This window comes from Chanodichthys erythropterus, chromosome 12 (genome assembly GCF_024489055.1).
Source record: "Chanodichthys erythropterus isolate Z2021 chromosome 12, ASM2448905v1, whole genome shotgun sequence".
Classification (NCBI taxonomy): Eukaryota; Metazoa; Chordata; class Actinopteri; order Cypriniformes; family Xenocyprididae; genus Chanodichthys; species Chanodichthys erythropterus.
In genome coordinates this window covers 31753981-31778968 of record NC_090232.1, presented here as the reverse complement: position 1 = coordinate 31778968, position 24988 = coordinate 31753981, and the positions used below count along the sequence as shown (strand labels likewise).

At 37.6% G+C, this 24988-nt stretch overlaps 1 protein-coding gene across 2 annotated transcripts in view; it reads right to left on the bottom strand.

The window, feature by feature from the left end:
• galntl6 (polypeptide N-acetylgalactosaminyltransferase like 6) overlaps nucleotides 1–24988 on the bottom strand; it is a 253863-nt gene that overhangs the window by 15728 nt on the left and 213147 nt on the right. For both annotated transcript variants that reach the window (XM_067404464.1, XM_067404465.1), the window contains 2 exons: nucleotides 22411–22594; nucleotides 1573–1690 (listed from right to left, as the gene is read on the bottom strand). In XM_067404464.1, the coding sequence (XP_067260565.1) occupies nucleotides 1573–1690; nucleotides 22411–22594 (302 nt within the window). The remainder of the gene's footprint in view (nucleotides 1–1572; nucleotides 1691–22410; nucleotides 22595–24988) is intronic.

Sequence of the window (24988 nt, the reverse complement as noted above, 5' to 3'; positions counted from 1 at the left end):
TGCTTCCCTTCCCGTCTCCCTCTTTCTGTTCTACTAAGGCCAAGACTTTGAAGTGCCTGTCCGTATCGAGTATTGGCTCAAACATGGTGGGGTTTGGACTCGGCCAGGGCCACTGACACACAGAGGGAGGTGAGAAAGCTGAAGGGAGGGGGGCTTCTAGTCGGACGAGTCGAGTCTGATGGTTTCTCTCTTCCTTGGTCACCCGCTGGGCCCGAGAGAGCTGTCTACAGATATCAAACCGCACAGACCTATCTCTCCTGCCAGGCGGCGGGTTAGCGGTCAAGCTAACTTCACAGACCCCATCGTTATGGGGAGAGAATCATTTGAAACATCAGTGCTACAAAGTGAGCGAGAAAAAGCCCCTGCAGATCCCTCATTTGAGGATAAACGAGGGAGCCATGTAACAAATGAAGTTTGAGGAATAATTTTCACATTTTTCTCACAGCGTCTTTTATCATAAAGCATGGAGGAAGGCAGCCATGGCAGGACTTTAGATATTAAGATGACTTGAATTGCATTTAGAAAGCTGCCTACAACGAACAGATGGATGAAACTTGGACGGAGTGTGGCAGGCAACCAATCAATGGTATGACGCCAAGCCCAATCAGCCCCAGCTTTTATTTTAGTTTGTAGTTGCACATTGGATTCTGAAGGAGACACTGTAGTACAATACCAACTATCTTAAAGTTTTCAAATGGAGAGTTGTTTGGTATGTTACTACCATATTAATACCAATAAGGTCAGCCAAACAACTTTATAGCAGCAATAGACAAATAAAATGCATAAAAAGGAAATAATGATAAAAAAAAAATAAATAAAAAAAATCTGTCAAACAGGCGGTTTAGCCTCTAAACTATTTTTGCGGTTGCCATGGTTACTAGAGAGGTGCAGAGGATGGTGTTCCAATAACAAAGTTCAGTGCCAGCACAAGTGAGAGTCTAATGAAAAAGAGTGGGGTGGCAGGTATGTCAGAACTGATAAATAGAACACTTCCTCACATCCATCGGTGCCAGTTTTGGCCCCGCTAATCAAAACCGAATCACTTCAGAGCCACAGCCAATCACTGGATCACACAATCTAATTAGTTTCAGCAGTCTAGCCAGTCTAAACACAAACACACAAACGCTCACAGACTCACAGCTCTGCTATCTTCGCCGCCTTATTTTGGCCGACTTGTGCTTTGAGGCTTTGCTTAGTAACACAGTGAAGAAAATAACCTCTGCCGTCCAATCTCATTCAGGCTTTATTGTTGAAAAGAATGAGAAAAGACTGTCTAGACAGACAGACAGAGCACTTCACATTAAGTGGGAAAAATGAATTTGGTATAGCTATAGTTAAAGGTTCGCAATGGAGCGATGAGCTATTGGATGTGGTTTTGGAGTGTGTGTCTTGGAATCCATTTTAAGGTCTGGACTGCACAAAGCATTGGAGTGAGACACTGCCTTATCGTGTTCTATTTGATTATTGTGGTCTGAAAGGCCAACAACAAGAAGCAGCCTTGAAAAAGTCTGTGAAAATCAATGTATTATTAGCGAATTGCATGCAGGAATCAACGCAGATGCTTTAACTCACCTTGAAGGATATTTCAAACTGCTCGCCTCCCCAGATCTCAAGGCCTGTGTCGTATCCTCCCAGCTCCCAGAACCACTGTCGGTTTACAGCAAACAAGCCTCCGGCCATCACAGGAGACCTGCGGGAAGCGGAAAGACCAACATGCTCAGCCATGTCTTAAGACTTCATACTGCATTTTTTGGATAAAGTTTTAATGGAACCTGAAGGATAGTGTGCAGGAAGAACCACAAATTAAGGTCAAATAACCCCTGGAGAAACTCTGTAGGCAAAAGTCAGTTAATATAAAATCAGTGCATTCAATAAAATTCTTATGATGAATCACTTGCAAGTGGTTTTGGGTTCAATTGAATAAATCAATGCAAATGTAAGGGGGAAAAAAAAACTATATTAATGAGTGGGTGGATATACTTGGGCTTGCATCACTACTTACTTTTTTTAGTGAACTGGTCAAACAGCAAAGCAGTCGACTAGTTAGCGGATCAGTGTTTACCATATGTACATGACTCACAATAAGCTGCACAGCTTCCAACGCAAATCTAACACTTCACTGATAAAGAGTTTATAAAAGGAGTGCCAGATTCATGCTGCTCACATTGTTATGAATAGTCCAAAAAATAGTCCACATATTCATTTTTTTTTTTTTTTTTTAGAACAGTACAAAAGGTTTTAGGCTTTTATGTGAATGCTTTAACCATTTTTTAATGTCAGCAAGCACTTATTTGTGAGGACACAAATGCTCTGGGTTAATTGGTCTGGGTTAATTTTGTTCATTTAGCCAATTCCAATATCTTTGTCCATTATAGATTAATATAGAAAATTAATGATGCACAGCTATGCCTAGGTGAAGTTTGAGAACAAGAGGGTTGGGTGTTGGGTGACATTCAAAAATGAATTGAGAGGGCCTCTTAAAATAAAAATAATTTAGTTGCATTCGAAGATAACAGGAGGCAGAATTGTAATTTGACTTTGAATGTAAAGGAGTAGAATTAAAATAAATAGAAATTCAAAGCAATCCTTTTAACTATTGCTTTCAGTTTTAATTAGCAAAGGCTGTTGAATCTTGTTAGAAAGTTTTGAAGAAAAGGTTTAAAAATCCTTTAAGCTTGAGGGTTTATATGCCTTACAGAAATAGATAGATAGATAGATAGATAGATAGATAGATAGATAGATAGATAGATAGATAGATAGATAGATAGATAGATAGATAGATAGATAGATAGATAGATAGATAGATAGATAGATAGATAGATAGATAGATAGATAGATAGATAGATAGATAGATAGATAGATAGATAGATAGGATTATTTTTGTAGTAACTGTGACTATGATAATAAAAGGAAATGTTTCTTGAGCATCAAATCAGTGAGAAGAATCATTGATTCCATCACTGGCATAAATTATGGTCTTCCAACCGTAAAACTGTATTAATGTTACAATATGTCAATAGTCAAATGGTTTGTGTGTATTGTGTCAGGGTCCATTGGGCATCCCTACTACACATCACACTGTTCAAAAGCAGAGAATATAATGCATGGAATCATCATAGCATGAATTAATACGCTCATTTTTCTTTCATGCATCTCCTCAGGCTTCCATGTTTTGAAAGGTGAATCATAATCTACATCTGCAAACAGTCTCTGATGGTAGAATCAGACATAAGCTGCAAGCTGAATTCTGTTCACTGACATGATCAGGCTCACAGTCCAGTCAAGATCATTTATGCGAAAAACGTTGAGATTTATTGGTCATTTCAAGGCAGATCAAAGTGAGAGAGGATTGCTGTTAAGCAGATGTCAACCAAACATGCAGATGAGCTGCTGTTGTACGCATTGTGCTTTTTTCATTAATGCTTATTGTGCTTCCAAAACTTGTATTCAGTGGTTATATCACATGTACTTAAGCTTAAGCCTGCCAATGGGGTTTGAGAGGGGATACTGATGGATTTAATGGATCTCTCTAGTTGTTCAGTGGCATTTGAATCCCGAGACTTGGCTAAAGCAGACATGAAGCGGTACAAAGTATCTGTTAGTAAGTAGTGCAATCTTTTAATAGAGCAAGTGGGATGTAATATGGTAATGCAAGGGCTGGAATGACAGCATGTTTTGGGATTATGGTTATGCATATACTGCACTTGCACATTGCACAGACGGCAGAGAGCCCTGGGTTGAGAGAGGATTTGGGTGGATTTATTTATTCCGCATTTTGGGGGTAAAGCTGAGATGATCTATGGGCGGACACTTCACTTTTTGTTGGTGGTAGCGGTGCGGGTGGCAGGCCTCATTTATTCATCATGGGTGGCGTTCACACAGTCAGTGAAATTGACAACTGTATTTATTAACAGATGTGCCTCTCGAATTGTCCTCTTTAAATTGTTTGTATGAGATGCGCGAGACATCGGCAGTGATGTCTCGCGCATATACTTCAATGAGCGTGAGACATCACTGCCGGTGTCAGACCGCGATCAGACCTCACGAATCGAGTGATGAATGCCGTTGGACATAATGGTGTATTAGAGGTAAAAAATGATATAAATACTGTTGGGTTTCTCGCACAAACCGATCGTTTCGTGTCTTAGGACATCAATGTGTCGTCACGAGCCGCAGGGTTTAATTTGGATTTGTGTTTTATTTACTCTTATAGTCCAAGTTCCCGCTGACTTGCATTATACCACTGACAGACGGCAGCGGTTGGAGTTAAAAATCATCATTTGTGTTCTACTGAAGAAACAAAGACACCTACATCTTGGATGCGCTGGGGGTAAGCAGATAAACATCACATTTTCATTTTTGGGTGAACTATCCCTTTAATAAAGGCCTTCTGAAGTGAAGAGATGCGTTTGTGTAAAAAAACAAAAACATCCATATTTAACAAGTTATGAAGTAAAATATCTAGCTTCCGCCAGACCGCCTTCCATATTCAACTTAGAAAGAAAGTGTAAAACTCTAGCAGTTCAAAAAGCTTATGTTACGTCCTATGGCTTCCCTATTCAACTTACGGAAAAAGCTTAACTGACGCAATGCCAGTTCCGTTTTCTTTGTAAGTTGAATTCAGAAGGCAGTCTGGTTGAAGCTAGATATTTTACTTCAAAACGTATTAAATATGGATTTTTTTTTATTTTTTAATACAAACATACTGTTGGTACTCATTGGTATCACTCACTGCCATTATAAAGCTTGGATGCATCAGGATATTTATTAAAATATCTCCAATTGTGTTCATCAGAAAGAAGAAAATCATATACACCTAGGATGGCTTGAGCGTGAGTAAAGCTTGGGCTAATTTTCATTTGAAAGTGAACTAATCCTTTAAAGATTTTTTAATGTTTTTAAAAGAAGTTTCTTATGTTCACCAAGGCTGCATTTATTTAAAAAAAAAAAAAAAACAAAATGCAATAAAAGAACTACCAGTCTTCAGTGTCACACAATCCTTCAGAAATCATTCTAATTTGCAGCTTTGTGGTTAAGAAACATTTCTTATTATCAATGTTGAAAACAGTCTTGCTGCTTAATATTTTTGTTGAAACTGTAAACCATTTTATCAGGATTATTTGTTCAAAAGAACAGCATTTATTTAAAATAAAAATCTTTGTAACATTATAAATGTCTTTGATGTAATTTCGATTAATTAAATACATCCTTTCTAAATAAAAGTATTAATTTCTTCCCATTTTTTTTTCTTGACCAGCATGTGCTGCTGTGCCAAAATTGCTCAATTTCCCTTAATCATTTCAATATGCCAAACGGTTGCCAAAATACAGCCTCATTTCCTAGTTGGCATCCTTGCTGTTCACTTCATGAAGCTATTTCTCATGAATGATTTAAAATATCAAAAAAAGTTTTTTTTTTTTTTTAAATTTTGCTTAAGATTTTGCCAATTTTGTAAGAGGAGTTTAAAAAATGTTACATTAAACTGACACCGTGACAGAATAAACTCAGTAATAATAATAATAAAAACAGAACAATAGACAGATAGACCCACAAACATGTATACTGATATATCAGTCTCAATTATGTCCTATTAAAAATAAATAAATAATGATGTGAATGTCAAGTGGATGCCTGGTGAAAGCCTCATTATCAGCATTTAACAAGAATAAAAAATTGGCAAAGTGCTGCTGGGTTCTGTGTCCTCTGGGAACTGGACTTAAGCTTAGCGGGGCCAAAATATTATGGAAGGACGAAAAGTGAGAGAAAGGAGAGGAGAATGAACAAGAATGAGCAAGAGAGCAAAGACAAAGAGGCAAGCCATAAACAATAATTGGAGGAATGGTTTTGTGTAAAGACAGCCAAAGTAGATGAGCAGCAAGGTGCCAAAATCAATTTACTCTCACGTAATACTCTCTGGCCTGCTTCCTTCTGACTTAATAAGGTGCTGAAATATAACAGTCTACTCAATTAAGGCAGCTAATGGAGGAACAAGCACCCCACTGGAGAAATGACCATGTTGCTTTTTTCCCCTCCACCGCCAATAGCAGCAGCTCCAGCAGATATTGTGGATAGTGGAACATGCCGTCTTGGAATGGACGTTTGCGTCTTGGCTGTTGCAGACGATGGACTGTGAGGGTGCTTAGCCAGCTCATTGGCTGTTGGGTTTGCCGATGGTTTATTTGATCAGCTGGGCACCCAGCTAGGAGTCTCAGACAGAAAGAAATAGAATCACTTAGAGATCCGGACAGGCAGGAATCAGTGATGGGGATGATTGGAGCGACCGATCAACAGGCTCCGGGGAGCTTTGACGACTTGACAAGTTTCTTTGATGACTCTAGCTACAGCTAGGGCTCTTGATTGTATTTGCACGCTCTCATCTCCCAGTGCATTCATGCATGCACAATGACACGGTCCATTTAGGATGTGTCTGTTTTTCAACATTCGGTCTCATTCAGACGCAGCGGAGGGAGCTGATTACTTCAGAACGGGAACGCTCGCGTGGTGAGGTTGCCGTGTGAGGTAAATATAAGCATGTAGGAACAGCTGGCAGTGGCCGTATTGATTGGCTATTTAGGCACTGATCTGAGAGGAGAGTTTGGGTCGATGTGGTGTAGTGTCAGTGTGTGTGACGGAAAGGCAGGTGAATGGAGCAGAGAAACCTCTCAACAGGAGTGTTCTGCACCACTGAAGCATACCACCAGGTCAAATACCTTACTACAGAGGAAGAGACAGAGATAAGGAGAGAAAGATAAAGAGAGAGAGAGAGAGAGTGAGACATAGGGGGGCCCTACTGGATGTAGACCCCCTAGCGAAGTATAAATCTAACAAGATGAGCCCTTCCTGTGATGCAGTGCGGAGTGAAAGCGGAGCACAGAGCGGAGCTGTGTGATTTTGCCTGGAGCGAGGAGGGATTTTATTAGTGAAAGTCAATGTTGTGTGTTCTCTCACTCTAAGATCGCTCCGATGCATGGCAGCACAACATGTTAACAGACCGTAATGCAGTGGCACGTCTCAAAGAAGCCACCATGCTTAAAAAAAGTATAATCAGAGAAATTAAAATCAATCTTTACTAAATCAAAATTGAGAAGCATAATCAGAAAGACAAAAAGAGGTCTTCTAAAATTGGTTTGAATGCATCCAAGGTCAAAAACAACTTTAATTTTCTCATAATATACAATGAACATCACCTAATGTCTCAAAAAGTCTAAAATCGGTTTGTTCGAAGATTCAGCCTCTCTAAAACCCCTTTTCCGAGAGCCTACTCTGCACTGATTGGTCAGACGACCCAGTCTGTTGTGATTGGTCTACCGCTTACAGTGTGTCGGAAGTAAAAAAAGTCTATTACCATATCTAAATTTCAAAGGTTTCCTCAGCGTTTGATACAGTGATACAAACAGATGCCGTTGGTTTCTCCATATCAATACCAGCGTTTCGCAACAACTACAACAGTGTTTGAAGATGGGTCAAAGTAAACATTGTTCGTGTGCAGCCAGTGAAGACCATAGGCTGGCATCATGCATTTTGGCATTACGTATTTTGTTACATTGTTATGTAGGTTTGTAACAGAAAGTTACAAGTTGTTGACAACTCATTTCAGCAGTTCATTCTTTTAGGAGACAATAACTTTATTTGTCATGCACTTTGATCTTTAAAACTTTGCAGACCTTTAACATTCACTAACAGCTATATTACACACTGCATGAAAGGTAATATTTGAAAAAGGATAATAGGAGTCATTATTTACACACTCCAATGTCGTTATAAATCTGTATGACTTATTTTCTTCTGCAGAACAAAATAATATATTTTTGGAAAATAAAATTGGTTAACATTAACTTCTATTGAATGGACAAAAACATACAAACAAAAAAAATCTCAAAATATCTTTTTTTATGTTTTACTTATAAAAGGAAATCATACAGGATTGGAATGACATGAGGGTGAGCAAATGATGACTAAATTTTCATTTTTGGATGAGCTATCTCACTTTAACAAATGTGAAAAAACGACAAACTATTTGCCACATTGAAAGCAAAGAGATGGTGTGGTTCAAAAAAAAAAAAAAATCAATCACATAACACAGCCAATCAGAACAGTTCTCTTTTGTTGTGCAAAACTAAGAACACATACCTTGTACTTTAAAGGCTTCTGTGATGCTTCATCAGATAGGATGCTTTTTATGATTTTTTTTTTTTTTGTGAAACATCAGACTATAAACTTCCACATTCAGTTTTTCTCAGCCATGTTGGACGTTTAATATACAAGAGCAACTTTTAATTTTAAATTATACATGTAATAAATAAATTTATACAACAGTTCTGGTTCTCAAATCTGACATCTGTCATGGCGGTCGAGCAAATCCACCATATTTTTTAAATACTGTTGTTGTGTCACGAAATGTAGTTTTAAGAGTTTTTGTTTTAGGTGAGAATGTAGTTATTTAGACCTCAAATATGTGACTCATATATAAACATTATACAAACTATTTTACAATTTGTTTAGACGCTTTTGCAGATGCGAGCTCCAGGCCATCAGCGGCCGTTCGGTGCTTATGTACCCACAGAGAACATCTTCATCTTCTTGGGGAAGTTGCCGCTGGCTCTTATGTAGATAGTATGTAGATGGTTAAACATGAGATATAATTAATTTCGCGTATATCAAACAGGCAATCTTTGGTCTTATTACTCTGATGTACAGCCATATCACACTGCTTTCTTGTGATAATGCTCATTTAATATACTTTAATTTTACATATGACAAATAAAAATCTAGAATCTGCTTAGCGCTATATCATATAAGGACATGGTGTAAAGGTAAGTATGCATCACTATTCTCTCAAATGTGTAGCCAATTCAAATATTCTATTCAAAAACAGTCATAAAATCTTATCTAGTAATCAAAATTTTTCAACTAATACATCTTACATCCAGATCAAAAACAGCGAGCGAGAAATGGAAAACCCAGAGTGGAGTTGGAGCGGAGTGAGTGATTATAGAATGCTTTGAGCAAGGATTGGAAATTGCTGTCACTCCACATCTCTCAAAACAGTAGGTGTTAAACAAGCACACACACACACACACACCTACACACACACACACACACTTCTTTCTGTTTGTATGTAGGACACTCTGTGGCAGCTTTCTCTCTGGGTCTTGAGGGACTCAGTGGGGTCTCGACCTCTCAGCCCTGTTTCACACTCATTAGCATTCATCACCTTCTCACGCACAGCACACTGGCCACTACAATACTGCTCTCATTTCTATTACCATTCAGCATACCAACCTAAATTCACAAGCACATGCACACACACACAGAACGGCTCCCTGAGGACACGCATGCCCTGTGTTGACAAGCCCTCTTGGTGGTCTGCTGATTCCACTGAGGCTAATAAAAAGCAACACTAAGGGGTAATTGGTGCAGGTAATTCTGTAAACTCTGCCACAATTGCCATTTTTAGAAAATGTGTCTTGTGACTAGACTCGTTTTAGACTACTAATTTGCGTTATTCCTCAATTAAATACTGTAATCTCTGGAAACAGACCTCATGAGAGAGGGAGAGGTATTTACATATAGAGTTACAATGACGTTTGCTTTCTTGACTTAATTATTCTGAGAGAGAGGAAGAAACAAAGGAGTATGTGCATTGTATTCTAGCCAAATGTGCTGTCAGTCAGTGTGGCTCCATGTGTCTGTCCTCCACGGCTGGGCTCTAAGTTAAAGGATCTCTTTGCTTTGTGCTCATCCTAATACAAATAATCATTTGTTCAGGCTGGTTGGAGACAGCCCTTCAGAGCAGGCCCCCAAGAGCAGCCGACATCGATCCTCGTCTCTCATAAAATAGATTCAAAGTAAGGACGTGCAAAAATAACACAATTTTGGAAACGCTTTACAATAAGCTTCAATTTGTTAACATAGAGGATTCAGTCTCACAGACTAACAATGAAAAACAATGTTTACAGCATTTAATAATCTAGGTTAATCAATCAATTATATTAGTTCATTCTAAATATACTATTGCTCACTGTTATTTCATGTTAATTTAATATACAGTACATTAATTAATGTTCATTAACACAACCTTAAACGTTAAAATGTATTAGTAAATGTAGAAATTAACCAATGTTAATAAATACTTTAAAAGTATTGTTCATTGTTAGTTCAGGACACCAATTGTATTGTTAATGACTAATCGACTAATTGTTCCAAAGGAATCCATGTGCAATTAATAAATTACATTTTAAAATACATCAATTAAAAACACCTATTTAAAATTGTAATAATACTTCTCAGTATTATGTTTTTACAGTATTTTGATAAAATAAATGCAGCCTTGATGAGCATATGCAAGTTCTTTGAAAAACATATCTCTAAACTGTTGACAGGAAACATGGCTGGACTTACCATTGGGCTTGACTGGGCTACAGCCTATGGGCCCCACCCAGCCCAGCCTTTACCCATTTATGTTTGTTTGATTTGTTCAGTTATGCAAGTCAGAAATTGTTTGTAACATTTTCACTGCTGGGCCAGTGCGAGCGAAGAGCTATGGGGAGGCCGGGGCTAATGACTGTGAGCTTTGAGGCCATACTCAAACGCTGTAAACTAGTATTTATCATTATTTCACATAGAAGCAAGACACATGCATTGAATTGGGTCTGCCTTGATTTATTTGTGATTACATGACTACTTCAAACAGCTCCATTAAGGCTTTTAGCCCAAAACAGCACACATTTAGAAAAATATTGATACATTTGCATATGTTCATGCCTCACTTCTTCTTAATTTTGCACAAAATTTTGCTATCTGAAGAGTTTTGAGTGCTCTCTCCTGTCTCAATGCTATCACACTATAGTGGGCAGAAATGTCATTAAAATTATTTAAAAAAAAAAAAAATACCCATTTAATGAGTTCCTGTTTTTTATATTTATAACATATAGGAGTTATAGCTCAAGTAAGAGTGCTGTATGCAAATGTGATATTGATTTTATAAAACAGTTCAATAAACAACAAGTTACTGAGTTACTTAGACATATTCTGTTTTTCCACACATTGTTTTTGCTCCTTCAAAGAAAATAGAACAAACAGCAGAACCGCTGCGTCTCAGAGCAACACGGCATTTTGGTCATCAAAGAGTCAATGTATTTGAACGAGTAAATGATTCAATAGGCTACCCATTCATAAATACAGTCATTTGCTAAGTTAAATGTATTCGCATTTTGAACAAATCTGTTGAATGAAGGATTCAAATCACTCATAAAGATAGTGACTTGCTGCCAACTACTGGCAGTTTTAGTTTCATATTTAAAAAGTAGCCTTTTATTTTCATTTTTCAATCATTTCAATATTTTTACATTAAAAATGTTATATTTAAAACATTCATCTCTTCACATAATTTATGTAATAATTATAATTGCTGTGTAAATCCATTCATGCCACGTCTGAGCTGCATTAAACAGGTATAAATCCAAAGAAGGGTTTTGTTTATATTGATTTTATTTGATTAATAATAGCCAAACAGTGTCTTTTTATTCTGATTGAATTTATTGATTAAATTTAAGAATCTGACAGGACATGGTAATAAATCTCTGCTTTTTTGCTCTGTGTTATTTCAGGGTTTAGATATCTCAACTTAGAACAAATTCTATCAAAGCATATTTTATTTTTCAAAGAATATTTAAATTTTGAGTTACTCCATAATTATTTTGTAGTTGAGGTCATTTGTAGCGTAGGTAGAGCCCAAACGTAAACTCAAGCCCAGGGGCCCCTAAGTCCTGCTCTGACTGGAAGTGTAATAAATACATACACATATATAAATTAGTGTAATTCTCCTTTATTATGCTCTCAATATGCATTTTTAATATTTGGGTCATTTTTAACTTTCTCATTTAAAAAAGAAAAAAAACCTCTAGATGTTACACTCCAAAAACAATGCAGGATTCGAAGCAACAGCCTAAAACATCCATTTGAATGTATATGGCTGTTGCACTATAGTGACATAAAAGGGGTTCATGTTAAGATGCAACTGTCTAAAAGATAAACCATGCACAACAAGCTGTCAGCACATTAATTATAACACAACTGTTGAAAATATCTAATGCTAAAAACACGCACAAAAAATTTTTAAGAAAGCATCTAGTCAACCTTCATGACCCATTCCTAATTCAAAGCATTTCTGACAGAAAAAGAAGAAAACAGCTCATTTTTGCATCGCCTTCATTCTGGACACCCCTTTTCTAGGCCCCCCTTTCCCTTTCAATCATGGAAAAAAATGCCAGCCTCGCAGATGCCAATCACAATTTGCATTCAAGGCCTGAGCAACATAAATCCAATTAAGTTTTCCCCAAATACAACATTTATGAAGCTTAAATGTCTTTGTGGAGCAAAGAGGACACAGGCTGAGGAGCTCATCAGCTTTTCCTTTTTCTCTCTCTGTCTCTCTCCCTCTCTCTCCCATCATCCCTTCTGTCCCTGTGATTTCCATAAATATAAATCCACTATTTACTCCCTTCCCTGGCAAATTCAGCAGGAAGATTTCTATTCTCAGTAGAAAAGACCTCCATTTGGAAATGTCCAATCTTGCTTGAATGGTGGGTGGGAGTCGAGCGAGTTCAGGCATAATCATCGCTTTCTGAATCCTATTGTGCGGCTGCGTATTAAATGGTTAAAGACTCGCGAAACTGTGGGGGACTTAGAGATTTGTAGTGGGAAATGATTTTCAATGTACTTCCTTGAAGTCAAGGTCAGAATATGCATAAAGCGAAAGAGACACAGAAAGAGACAGAGATGGTAAGGTGGAGAAAGGATTGAGTCCATTGTCATCTATCATACTTTCCAGGAATCCCATTATACCTGGAGAGAAACTTCATACATTTGCACATTTTTGTGAGTTCAAGGTGCTGTACACGCCAAGCAAGGGCATATGTGTGAAAGACTGTGAATCACTATTAAACCATATGTGCACCATGAATCCATTATTAATTTCCTCCTCAGAGAAAGGCAGAAGATATGGGACAATGTGACCCCATTATAGAAAGCCATCTCTAATGAATAAAGGGCCAATAAGGGTCTGTAATATATGGAAATAGGATTGTGCTGTTATCCTTGCCTGCCATTGACTGTGACCAGTCTGAGAGTCTTCTCATCCCAGCCAGAAGGGGGCGATGTGAGGACAAGGATTCAGCCTCAGCTGGGAGCTCCCTGTTGGCCGAGATAGATTCACAGGCTGGGGTTATAATGTAATTTAACCCAGCAGCTAACGCATATCACACGCAAGCAAGGTGAATCATTCGCCACGTTTCCATTAACGCCAATGCGTTGGGTTTCCTACTCTTTCTTCTTCTCTCAATCAATCAGAAAGAAGTCGGGGAAGAAAGCTCTGACTTCTCAGTGGATCAGTCATTGCACAAATGAGCTGTGATCCAGATAGAAGGGCTGCTTTCATCTTGTAACAGGCGGTAAGATCTATATTAAGGCTTCTTAGCTGCGTACGCTTCACACATGCGAATGTGCCAGGCTAGGTTGCTCACCCAGCAGTCGAGGCAAGAGGTAATAAAGTATTAAAATAAAAGGAAGGGGGATTTCGAAAGCCAGAAGGATTCCGTGGTCGAGGGCGGCTTGCAGGAGAGGCTCATTACGTACCCGTCACGTAGCAAAGTTTTCCGCATCTCTCTTTCAGCACCGATGTCTCACAGAAAGTAAAACACGTGCCTGGAGACTGAACGGATGGATTTTGTCTTCTCCTCCTATGCTTCTTTTTCACCCTCATAAAAATGCCTCAGCTTTCTCTTTCAGAAGTAAACTTAGCAAATTGGCGAAGGAGACGTCACCCCTCTGGCAACACGGCTCTGACGGAGGAGTCTTAGCCCACGCGAGAGGCTTGAGTGCACGAGGAGAGAGACGTCAGCTTAACTTTGGCTTTTTAACTGCTTTAGGCAGATGTTATGTACTGTAGGGGGACTTTTCACAAAGAATTGAAGCAGATGATAAACAGCATACGGGGGACTTAGGACGGCCTGGTTACACCAGACAGAGTTAAACAGAACTGTCTGTGACAGTATACATGTTGAATGGAGGCAACAAATCTCTGTTGTGGTTTGCAATACGTATCAAAAAAGCCTGGGCCTGCAGAATGGATCGACTTTTAAAAGCTTTTTGGAATTTGGTGTCACATTGATGAGTAATGTTTCTAAAACATTAGATGAGCAAACATTTCTGCTGCCCTTCCTGTGAGAGAGACAAAGAGAGTAAGTATGGGAGAGCACAGATATGCACAGATATAATAAATATGTGAGCCGGCGAGAGTTTTATTTTATTGGTAATAAAAACACTGAAAGTAAAGGCTTTTCTCACTCAAAATGGAACTCCAGGATCACACGAAGAGAACTCAGGCTTCGCATCCTGCTGTCCAACTATCCCTCTTAATTCCCCTCAGAGACTGGCATGTAATGAGAAATGTCTCCTAGTACTCAGGCTGTATTATGTAAGATATGAAGAATATTACTTGCTGTATTGATTGTGTGTATTCATTTCCCCAGCTTTGATTTTTCATAAGCATTTTTGTCAAACGACAAATCACTAAATGAATAAAACTTCAGTCGCTAGAGAAACCAAATCCCTGGTTCATTCTCTCAGATTTGTGTTGTTTATTACTTTTACTTCAGATCAAATAAATAAAACCCCTTGAAAAATGTTCAAAGTGTACATGGATATTGATTAACATCATTTTCTGTATCCTTAATCGATTTGCAAGTGTTGTTTTAGAATTGTCAAATTTATAACTTTCAATTAAATATACATTTTAATTAAATATACATATATATATATATATATATATATATATATATATATATATATATATATATATATATATATATATATATATATATATATATATATATATATATATATATATATATAATTCAGGGGTGTAATAAATGTGTGAAATAATCTGTGCAGATTTTTTTTAATTTTTTTTAATTTATATTATTTGGTGAGAATGTTCACTTAGTAATCACAACTGTTTGCTTTAAAGTAGCCATATTTGTGCATTTGTTTGTTTGATCTTGGTAATCATAGCCATAAAAATATGAATGTATTAAAGGGATAGTTCACCCAAAAATAAAAACTTGATGTTTATCTGCTTACCCCCAGAGCATCCAAGATGTAGGTGTCTTTGTTTTGATCTGAAAATGATATAAATACTGTTTGGTTACTCACACAAACCGATCGTTTCGTGTCTTAGGACATCAATGTGTCGTCACGAGCCGCAGGGTTTAATTTGGATTTGTCTGTCGTGTTTTTATTTACTCTTATAGTCCAAGTTCTCGCTGACTTGCATTATACCACTGACAGACAGCAGCGGTTGGAGTTAAAAATCATCATTTGTGTTCTACTGAAGAAACAAAGACACCTACATCTTGGATGCGCCGGGGGTAAACAGATAAACATAAAATTTTCATTTTTGGGTGAACTATCCCTTTAATATATTAAAGGAGTAGTTGATTATGATTTTACTTTTTAGCTTCAGTTAATGTGTAATGTTGCTGTTTGAGCATAAACAACATCTGCAAAGTTACGACACTCAAAGTTCAATGCAAAGGAAGATATTTTCTTTTAAAGAATTCGCTGTTTAAGGACTACAACAAACAGACTACAACAAGCTTCTTCCCGGGTTATTGACATCACTAAACCTAAAAATGACATAAACCCGCTCAACAAAGGGGGTGAGGCCATGTTGGGCTGCTTTAGAGAAGAGGAAGAGTTGTTGTAGTAGAGTATTGTTACCATGCCGTCATTTTATGCCAGACTACTTCACACACGAGGGTCAATTAAACACTGGATTTGCACAAAAGATTAACATGACGGCACATGCTAGTCGATGAGTTGAATGAACTCCACAGCAACTACATAAATTTATCCACTAACCATTCAGAAACATTCAGATTCATTCTATAAGTTGTAACTTCTTCCTAAGTCTCTCTATCAGTGTCCGACTCCAGTTTGAACAATGTAAGGCACAACACTGTTACTGACAATCGTCATTTTGGCTGCGTGAGATTCTCCAGCTTTGTTGTTATTGAGCAACTGAAGCGCGAACTGTTAAAGCTCCGCCCTCTTTTGGAAAGCGGCGGGAGCAGCAGCTCATTTGCATTTAAAGGGACACACACAAAAACTGTGTGTTTTTGCTCACACTCAAATAGGGGCAAATTTGACAAGCTATAATAAATGACCTGTGGGGTATTTTGAGCTTAAACTTCACAGACATATTCTGGGGACAGAGACTTATATTACATCATGTGAAAATGGGGCATTATAGGCAGGGTTGCCAGGTTTTCACAACAAATTGCTCATCCAATTGCTCCTCAAAACTAGCCCAAAGGCATTTCAGGGGGGTCCCACAGTAAAAATTGCGTTCCAGGGGGGTAAAATTCACGTTTCCAGGGACTAAATATAATGTTATTTTGGGTTGATTAAACCCTTGGACATGAAAAACAACCTGCGGCAACAGTGTGAAAGTAGCCCAATAAAAGTTAGATAAAAGTAGGGATGTCCAGATCCGATCATGTGATTGGAAATCGGGCCCGATCACGTGGTTTCAGACTCGATCGGAATCGGACGTTACCTCCCGATCAGGACTCGGATATATATGTATTAGGGGTGCAAAGGTTCTCGGTAAAAAATCGAACCGTACCGTATGGTTTGTTTAAAATAGCAACGTGGAAAACAGACAGACAAGAGTTCAAATAATGTACGTTTCAGTCGATGGATGCGCAAAACATTACAACAACGATAATCAAAAAGCGTGGACAAAACAGCTGTGAGAAGATTTGTGTGCGCTCATCCAAAGCGCGCACACGCTTATTCCAGTCAGCGCACAAATAATTAGTTCTCTTTCACGTCTTGCGCTTCAGCGGACAAATTCATACAAAAATTATTTTAAAATGCCCGTCCTAGCGAGTATCCTAGCAAACATAGTCGGTTATGTCTTAAGTGAACGTATATTAGTCGAGAAAGACATGTATGTGGAACAGTAAAGGTATGTACTGGATTGTGCATGTCTTAAAGGGAGAAAAACTATTCCTGCTGCCTGTTTTTAATGTTAAATAAAACAACAAATAACAAAGAAATCACTTACTGCTCTTGACTGAATAGTTTTTGTAACTTCAATAATGATTAATCTTTATTTATTTTATAGGCTACAGTAAAGATAATATGCAGTGATATTTGATTACTTTATCCATTTTCTGTACGTGAAAACGACTGTTAGATACCTGAAAAACCTGAAAAGCACTGTTCCTGGACCTGTTTTTTCGCTCTTTATTCTTTTTCATGTATTATAGAAGTATCGGATCGGGACTCGGTATCGGTAGATACTCAAAATAAAATGACTCGGACTCGAGGGCAAAAAAACGTGATCGGGACATCCCTAGATAAAAGTCTCATTTATCAGACAAAAAAATATATTTTGGATAACTTTGCAATTCAAAACAGTACTTTGCTAAAAAAAAAAAAAAAAAAAAAAAATGACAGAAAGAGAAAGATTTCTGTCTGCTTGTTCAAGGCACGCATTGGTCGCATGTAATGCTGACAGCCTGGCAGAGTGGAATAGATATAAAAAGGTGTGTTTGATCCCTGACAGGTGGGTTTGGGTTGAGCCAATGACTGCAGAAAATCTGAAATGCCCTCAGGGCTTGGAGGAGGAGTAGGATGAAGGAACTACAGCAAACAGAAGAACCAGCAACCCGAGAGGAAGGAGAGGTCTGGAGTCCACAGAAAGTCACAGAGGTCTATGGATAAAGCCTTGCAGCATCCCACTAATGTTATCATTCTAATCCACATGTGTGCAGCAGCAGTCATGAAAGGCTGGTTGTAAGACTATGTAAGTGTGTGTCTTCGTGTTGGTGTACATAAGTGAGTGAGTCTTCACACAGACCCCTGCAGAGGAGACGCAGTGCGCCTGCACATATAAACACAAACACACACTCCGCCACACTCAGGAAAGCTGATTTTCTCAAGACCTCATATCCACCCAAAAATTAATCCACAGCTTAATGCCTGGTATGGCTAGTCTGGGGCACAACATGCTGTGATGTGATAGGGGACCAAAAGAAACACACACACACACACACACACACATACAAACAAAATAAAATAAAATAAAATGTTATCAATTCTTGTGATCTTGTGATTTGTTTTTTTTCTGGCAATTAATCGCTTAATTTAAATTTTACGTGTGTCAGGATTATGTTTAGTTTTATTGTCTTCTGTTTCATTTTTCAACCTGGTCTCATGGAAATACGTACTGTACCTGTGGGAACGTTTTCACGAGTCACAAAAATACGTACCAATACGTACATATCACTGCAGTTTCCAAAAGAAATGAACACTAGAGGCAGTAAAACAGTAAGCGCTTTTAAATGTTTTCATACACAGCTACGATTACAGGGTCAGATTTGTTTTGAAAGACTTGTTTTTACGACTCCTTGCACAATATTATATTGTGACTTCAAAATGGTTTTTACCAAAGTGCACAATTTGTAAACGAATATATTTGGGACTTTGCATCGGTTAAACAGCTCCATATGTTTCACTTTTCTAACATAACAAGCTTGCTTGGTAGCTCAGCTGAGACGGAGCTGGACTTAGGAAGAGGAAGCCTTGGGTATAAATCCGGGGAAAAATGAGTCACGGTAAAAGAGCTCAAATATAAGAGATCAAAACAAGCTAAAATGGCATGATTACGGATGCTTTTTATGTTTAGGAGTAGTGTTGGTGGTTACTTAAAAAAAAATAATGGAGCATTACACTTTCTCATGCCACTCACCGGAAAAAAATTCAAATCAGAACTGCAGTGATTCATATAAAAACCAACATCACAAAAACGTACCATATTCACGTTTATCTGTTCCGGCAAAAAAAAAGAAAAAAAAAAAGAACATGCTTTTAGTGCCACTCAGTGGACATTTCACATTGAAACTGCAGTGATATGTACATATTAGTACGTATTTTGCGACTCACAAAAACATTCCCACAGGTACGTTTTTACTAACCAGGTTCTAATTTTTAGTCTGTTTTGCCTGTGTTCTAGTTAATGATCAGTTTACCTTCAGTTTCCTGTGTTCCTATCACTCATCAGTTGTCATGGTTACAGATTGTGTCACACACCTGGTTCTTGTTAAGTTGCTTGTTATCTCTTGTATTTAAGCCTTCTGTTGTTTCATTTCCTAGTCTGGTGTTGTTCTATCATAGGCCTATTTGTATAAGCTGTTGTGTTGCTGCCAGGAGGTACACTTCTTTGTTGCCCCTTAAAACTTTTCTCTCAGTGTTTTGGGAATAAGATTCGAAGCATCAGGAGTCTTGAAAACAGTGCCATCTTGTGGCAGGTCATTATAGCAGCCATAAACCAGAGTGTGTAGCTCCATTGTTTTATTCCAATAATAACCAACTGCTGAACCAGAAAGCATCACAGCAGTCTTAGGACAACAGCACCAGGCCAGCAGTCTCACACTGGTGTTGGGGTGGCTTATAACATCATGTTGGGGTGGAGCTTATAACCTCATGCCGTTCCACACCCGTAAGACCTTCGTTAATCTCTGGAACACAAATTAAGATATTTTAGTTGAAATCTGATGGCTCAGTGAGGCCTGCATAGGGAGCAATGACATTTCCTCTTTCAAGATCCATAAAGGTACTAAAAACACATCTAAATCAGTTCATGTGAGTACAGTGGTTCAATATTAATATTATAAAGCAACAAGAATATTTTTGGTGTGGCAAAAAAAACAAAATAACGACTTATTTAGTGATGGCCGATTTCAAAACACTGCTTCATGAAGCTTCGGAGCACAAATGAATCAGTGTATCGAATCATGATTCAGATCACATGTCAAACCCGCCAAACTGCTGAAATCACGTGACTCTGGTGCTCCGAACAGCGGATTCGACACACCGATTCATAATGCTCCAATGCTTCCTGAAGCAGTGTTTTGAAATCGGCCATCACTAAATAAGTCGTTTTTTTTGTTGGCGCACCAAAAATATTCTTGTCACTTTATAATATTAATATTGAGCCACTGTACTCACATGAACTGATTTAAATATGTTTTTAGTACATTAATGAATCTTGAGAGAAGAAATGTCATTGCTCCATATGGAGGCCTCACTGAGTCATTGGATTTCAACTAAAATATCTTAATTTGCATTCCGAAGATTAACGAAGGTCTTACGGGTGTGGAACGACATGAGGGTAAATAATAAATGACAGAATTTTCATTTTTGGGTGAAGCTCAAATAAAAGCCTGATGACAATAAATGTGTTCAGTTTTCTGATAGTATAATGCACATATTGAAGTGTTGCAATAAAGTCATTGTGGTAATAATAATAATAATAATAATAATACCAACAGAGTTGCTTGAGTCAAGTAAATGGTGCTCAAATTATTTTATGTTTTTTATACTGTTTATAAGGCAGAATATATGATAATGCACGTCATTATGCAACAGGAAGCTCTTGCTGCAGACTTTCCTGAATTCACTCAGGATCATTTTGCCGTGGCTGTGGATTAGAGGTGATAATGCTGTAAATGATGTTCAGTTTCTTGCATAGACCAATCACTTTGCTTCTTTAGACCTCAGTGTATTGTCAGGAGCCACGGGAATTAATTTTTTGTCTGCATTTTTTTTATTTTTTATTTTTTAAATCTCAATGTGAAGGCACCCATTGACTTCTGTTATATGAATCATCGAGGACCAAGGCTTAAGCTAAAAGAAATCTTCTCTACTGTTCTACTGAAGAAAAGTCACCTACATCTTGGATGGCCTGAGGCTGAGTAAATTAACAGGAAATTTCCTTTTTTTGGGTGAACAACCCCTAAAAGTGACAAGTGATCCATTTCTTCACCTCCTTCATCTTCCTCCGCAACTCTACAATGTGTGAGTAAATTTATGTGGATTTAGGTGTCCTGTCCCGTCAATTTAGGTGTCTTGACGAAGGCAATAGCCGCAACGTGTAGGTATGCAGCTTGTGTGTATCACCTGTTTTTCAGTAACAGCCAAGATGAAATAAAGGCTTTTTTAACATTACTTTTCGCTTGATTCGAGTGCCTTGGATTACCTACTATTACAAGTAAAAAATTTTCCCTCGTATCCAAAGAGCACAGAGACTGAATTTACACCCCGTGCAGCACATCTCTTGCATTATCTTTTTGTGAAATATTTGAACATATTTGCATGAAAAGACTTCTTTCTCCACTAGCACTTAACAAAATAACAGCTCTCTTACCCATTGCATTAAAAGTCTCAAATGTCTTACACGAGACCAATATCAAACTAAACATGGTAATAAAATAACCGATTAAATATTTCTCAAATAGTGTCAATTTACTTAAATTGTTTCAGTTTGAAAGGAAACTACTTGCTGTGTGTTTGTCACCCACAGAGATACCCACTGTTTTTAATTTGAGAAAATTATTACAATAATTATCATTAATGATAATGCTAAATTATATCAAGTATAATAAGAGTTAAAAGGAACACATTTCTGCTTAAGCATAGAGGACTTGAGCCCTACTGACTGTGAGGGTACATCAGACAATTTTTTTTTTGGAAAAGCTGCTCTACTGCTTGTGAAGCTGAAGGTTAGAGAGCAGAACTAATACTAAACTCTGAATCATAGATTGACGTGAGCTGTGGTGGAAAAGCTGGTAAAAAAAAAAAAAAGTGTGCACACCACACAATGAATTGCAATGGCAGTGTGTTATGGAAATGAAAGACAATGGATTATGGTTCCTGGCAATCGATTGAGGATGTCAAAAGTGCAGGTCACTGGTCATACTGACATTTCATGTATCCTCTATTCATGTGCAACAATACAGGTTTAATGAGGTCAATCACAATGTCTCGGTGCAGCAGATATAAATGAGATTTTGAAACAGTCTAGCAGATCAAAAGCTAAAGCAAATTGGAGAAGAATGAAGCATATAAAAAAGTCTAAAAACAATTGCAGAAATGTCATGGAATACAAAGAAAATGGAAATTCAAAGTGCAGCGCATATGCTCTTTGATTCTCCAATGCTTTTTTTGGGGGAAAAAATAAAAAAAAAAAATAGAAAAAGTGAAAATTCTTATATATATGTTTCAGGATTAACTCGATTAACAGCTGCTGAAAATTAGGTTTTCCCATTCTAGGAATACATTACACAATGTATTTTCACAATATTACAGTTTTTACTGTGTTTTTGATCAAATACATTTATTGCTGAGCATAAGAGACTTTTTTCCAAAAAAAAAAAAAAAAAAAAATCTTACAACCCGAAACTTTTGAACGGTAGTGTATACATACACACTGTATATATTGTGACATAAATTAGGCATGTGGCCATTGGCATGTGATGCTTTAAGACTGACTTTACTCACTGATATGGGTCACTGGGGTCTGGTCCTTGTAGCTCAGGTGGGATTGGAATACGTTTGTAGTACATCTCCCAGTCAAAGGCTCCCCTCATGGCGTCACCCGCCTGCGCCTCGTACCCAAAGTGGTTATGGTCGATTACGTCTATCATGGGACACACAATGGTTTTGGGGTTCTGGGCGATCTGGTCTGCAGGCAGAAGGCAAGAAGAGAAAAGGAAAGGGCAAGTTAGGCAAAGTGAGAAATCTATAATTTCTGTCTCTTCAGCACACTCTGTGGAAAAGAGGAGGGAAGAAAAGAAAGGGGAGGCAGCACGTCTCAGGAGTCTCCCTCCTCTCCTGGATCACTTGCTCTCCTTCGCTCTGCTTGGCTGAGTGTGGCGACCCTGTGAAATTTAAAGCCGCCACAGCCACCCGGCGATTAGAAACAATTACAGCGCTTCAAAGTAGGTTTGCTCCATGGAGGGCCAGGCAGAAAGGACCCTCGGCCCTTAACTCTATCTCTGTCAGTCAGCAGCCACTAAGCCGTCCCAGATCTGTCACCCACACTCTCCCTCAACACCACTGCACTACTGGACCATGGAAATCACAAGGAGAAAGCAAAAGAGAGAAAACAGACCTGGAACATGGGCTTAAACACAAAACACACACACATTAAACAAATACATCATAAAGATTAAACTTAAGAGCACAATTTGTCTGGAACTGAGGCTGTAGTGACTATTGCAAGACTCATCACTTTAATAATACTCACAGTGATAATTACTTATATTCATGGGTGTTTTTTCAGCTACTTTTATATTAGAAAATAAAGTATTTTTTATTAGCCTTTTTATGCACTTGGAAGATGCTTTTATCTAAAGCAACTTATATTGCATTAAAGGTAGATTTTTTTCAGTTCATTTATTCTCTAAAAATAGCAAATGTGACTTGAATTTTAAGAAATTAATATTTTTATTTAGCAAGGATGCATTAAATTGATCAAAAGTGACAGTAAAGACAATGTTACAAAAAATTCTGTTTCTATTTATATGCAGTTCTTTTGAACTTTTAATTCATTCATGATCATGGTTTAAAAAAAAATGCAGCACATCATTTATAACAATTTTTGAGCATCAAATCAACATTTTAGAATGATTTCTGAAGGATAATGTGACACTGAAGACTGTAGTAAAATTCAGATTTGTCATCACAGGAACAAATTACATTTAACAATATATTCAAAAGAAAACTTATTTTAAGTTGTAATAATATACCCACTCTTTTCTTGGTGAGAATAAGAGATTTCTTTCAAAAACATTATCTTACCGACCCCAAATTTTCAAATGGTAGTGAATATGAATCATTGAATTTTTCCTGAAAGTAATAAAAAAAGAAAAGAAAAAAAAAGAAGAAGAAATAATTCATATTTTTATGATGGATTTTTTTTTTTTTTTTTTAAGATTAAATGTGTAAGGCCTAGTCCACATGTACACTGGTATTTTTTATAAACTGTGCTTTTCCTCCTGTCAATAGCATGCCAGACCAACAGGTGGCGATATAACCCTAACTGTAAAGCCATGTTGGCCAATCAGAAGCCTGGAAAAAAAGTTATTACTGGTTCCGGTTCTGACATCACAAAATCTCCGGTTTCACTGTCTACACAACACTGCAACTGGAGTTTCTAAAAATCTTCACCCTGGCAGGAGTTTTAAAAAAAGTTTGGTTCCAGTGACCAGATACTGTATTTGCGTGTGGACAAACGGCCAAACTCCATAGAAAAAGCTGTGGTTTTGAAAATACTCATGTTTGTGTGGACAGGGCTTAAGTCTGGAGAAGGGTTAAAGGTGCCCTAGAATCAAAAATTTAATTTACCTTGGCATAGTTGAATAACAAGAGTTCAGTACATGGAAAAGGGAGAGAGAGATTTAAAGGGGAAGCAGCCTGAATCGGCGCATAGTTAATGATGCCCCAAAAGACGCAGTTAAAAATGAATGAAAAAAAAAATCTATGGGGTATTTTGAGCTGACACTTCACAGACACATTCAGGAGACACCTTAGACTTATATTACATCTTTTGAAAAGACATTCTACGGCATCTTTAATACAAAATCAATATGTAGAAGACATTAAAAAAAAAAAAAAAAAAAAAAAAAAAAGAAGGTATCGTAAAATGTTTCCAAGACCCTTTTAATGTGATCTTCATATAGTACAAATTTAAAAAGCCATAAAAATCCACCTGAAGTTGAAGAAACACCTTTACATAGCAGCTCTCTGAATACTGCTGCTCAGCCTCCACAAGCATCCAGCAACCATATAATGTGACAGCAGCCATACTCCGCCAAAACACCGTCTCTGATAACTGGTGTGTGGTCAGAGTAATTTAGCAAGTTCTCAAGAGGTCATACTAGCCAGGCTGAACTATACTTAATAAAAATATAAGTGGATAACCAGCGCTGCAGCGTTATAATCTGTTGGCTTTCTCTTTCTTTTTTTTTATATTGTTGTATAGTGAATACAAGCTATTTTGGTCATATACTAGTAGCTTAACTACAAATTACAATAATGCATATGTATTGCAGCTCAATCCTACAAATAGCTGTTT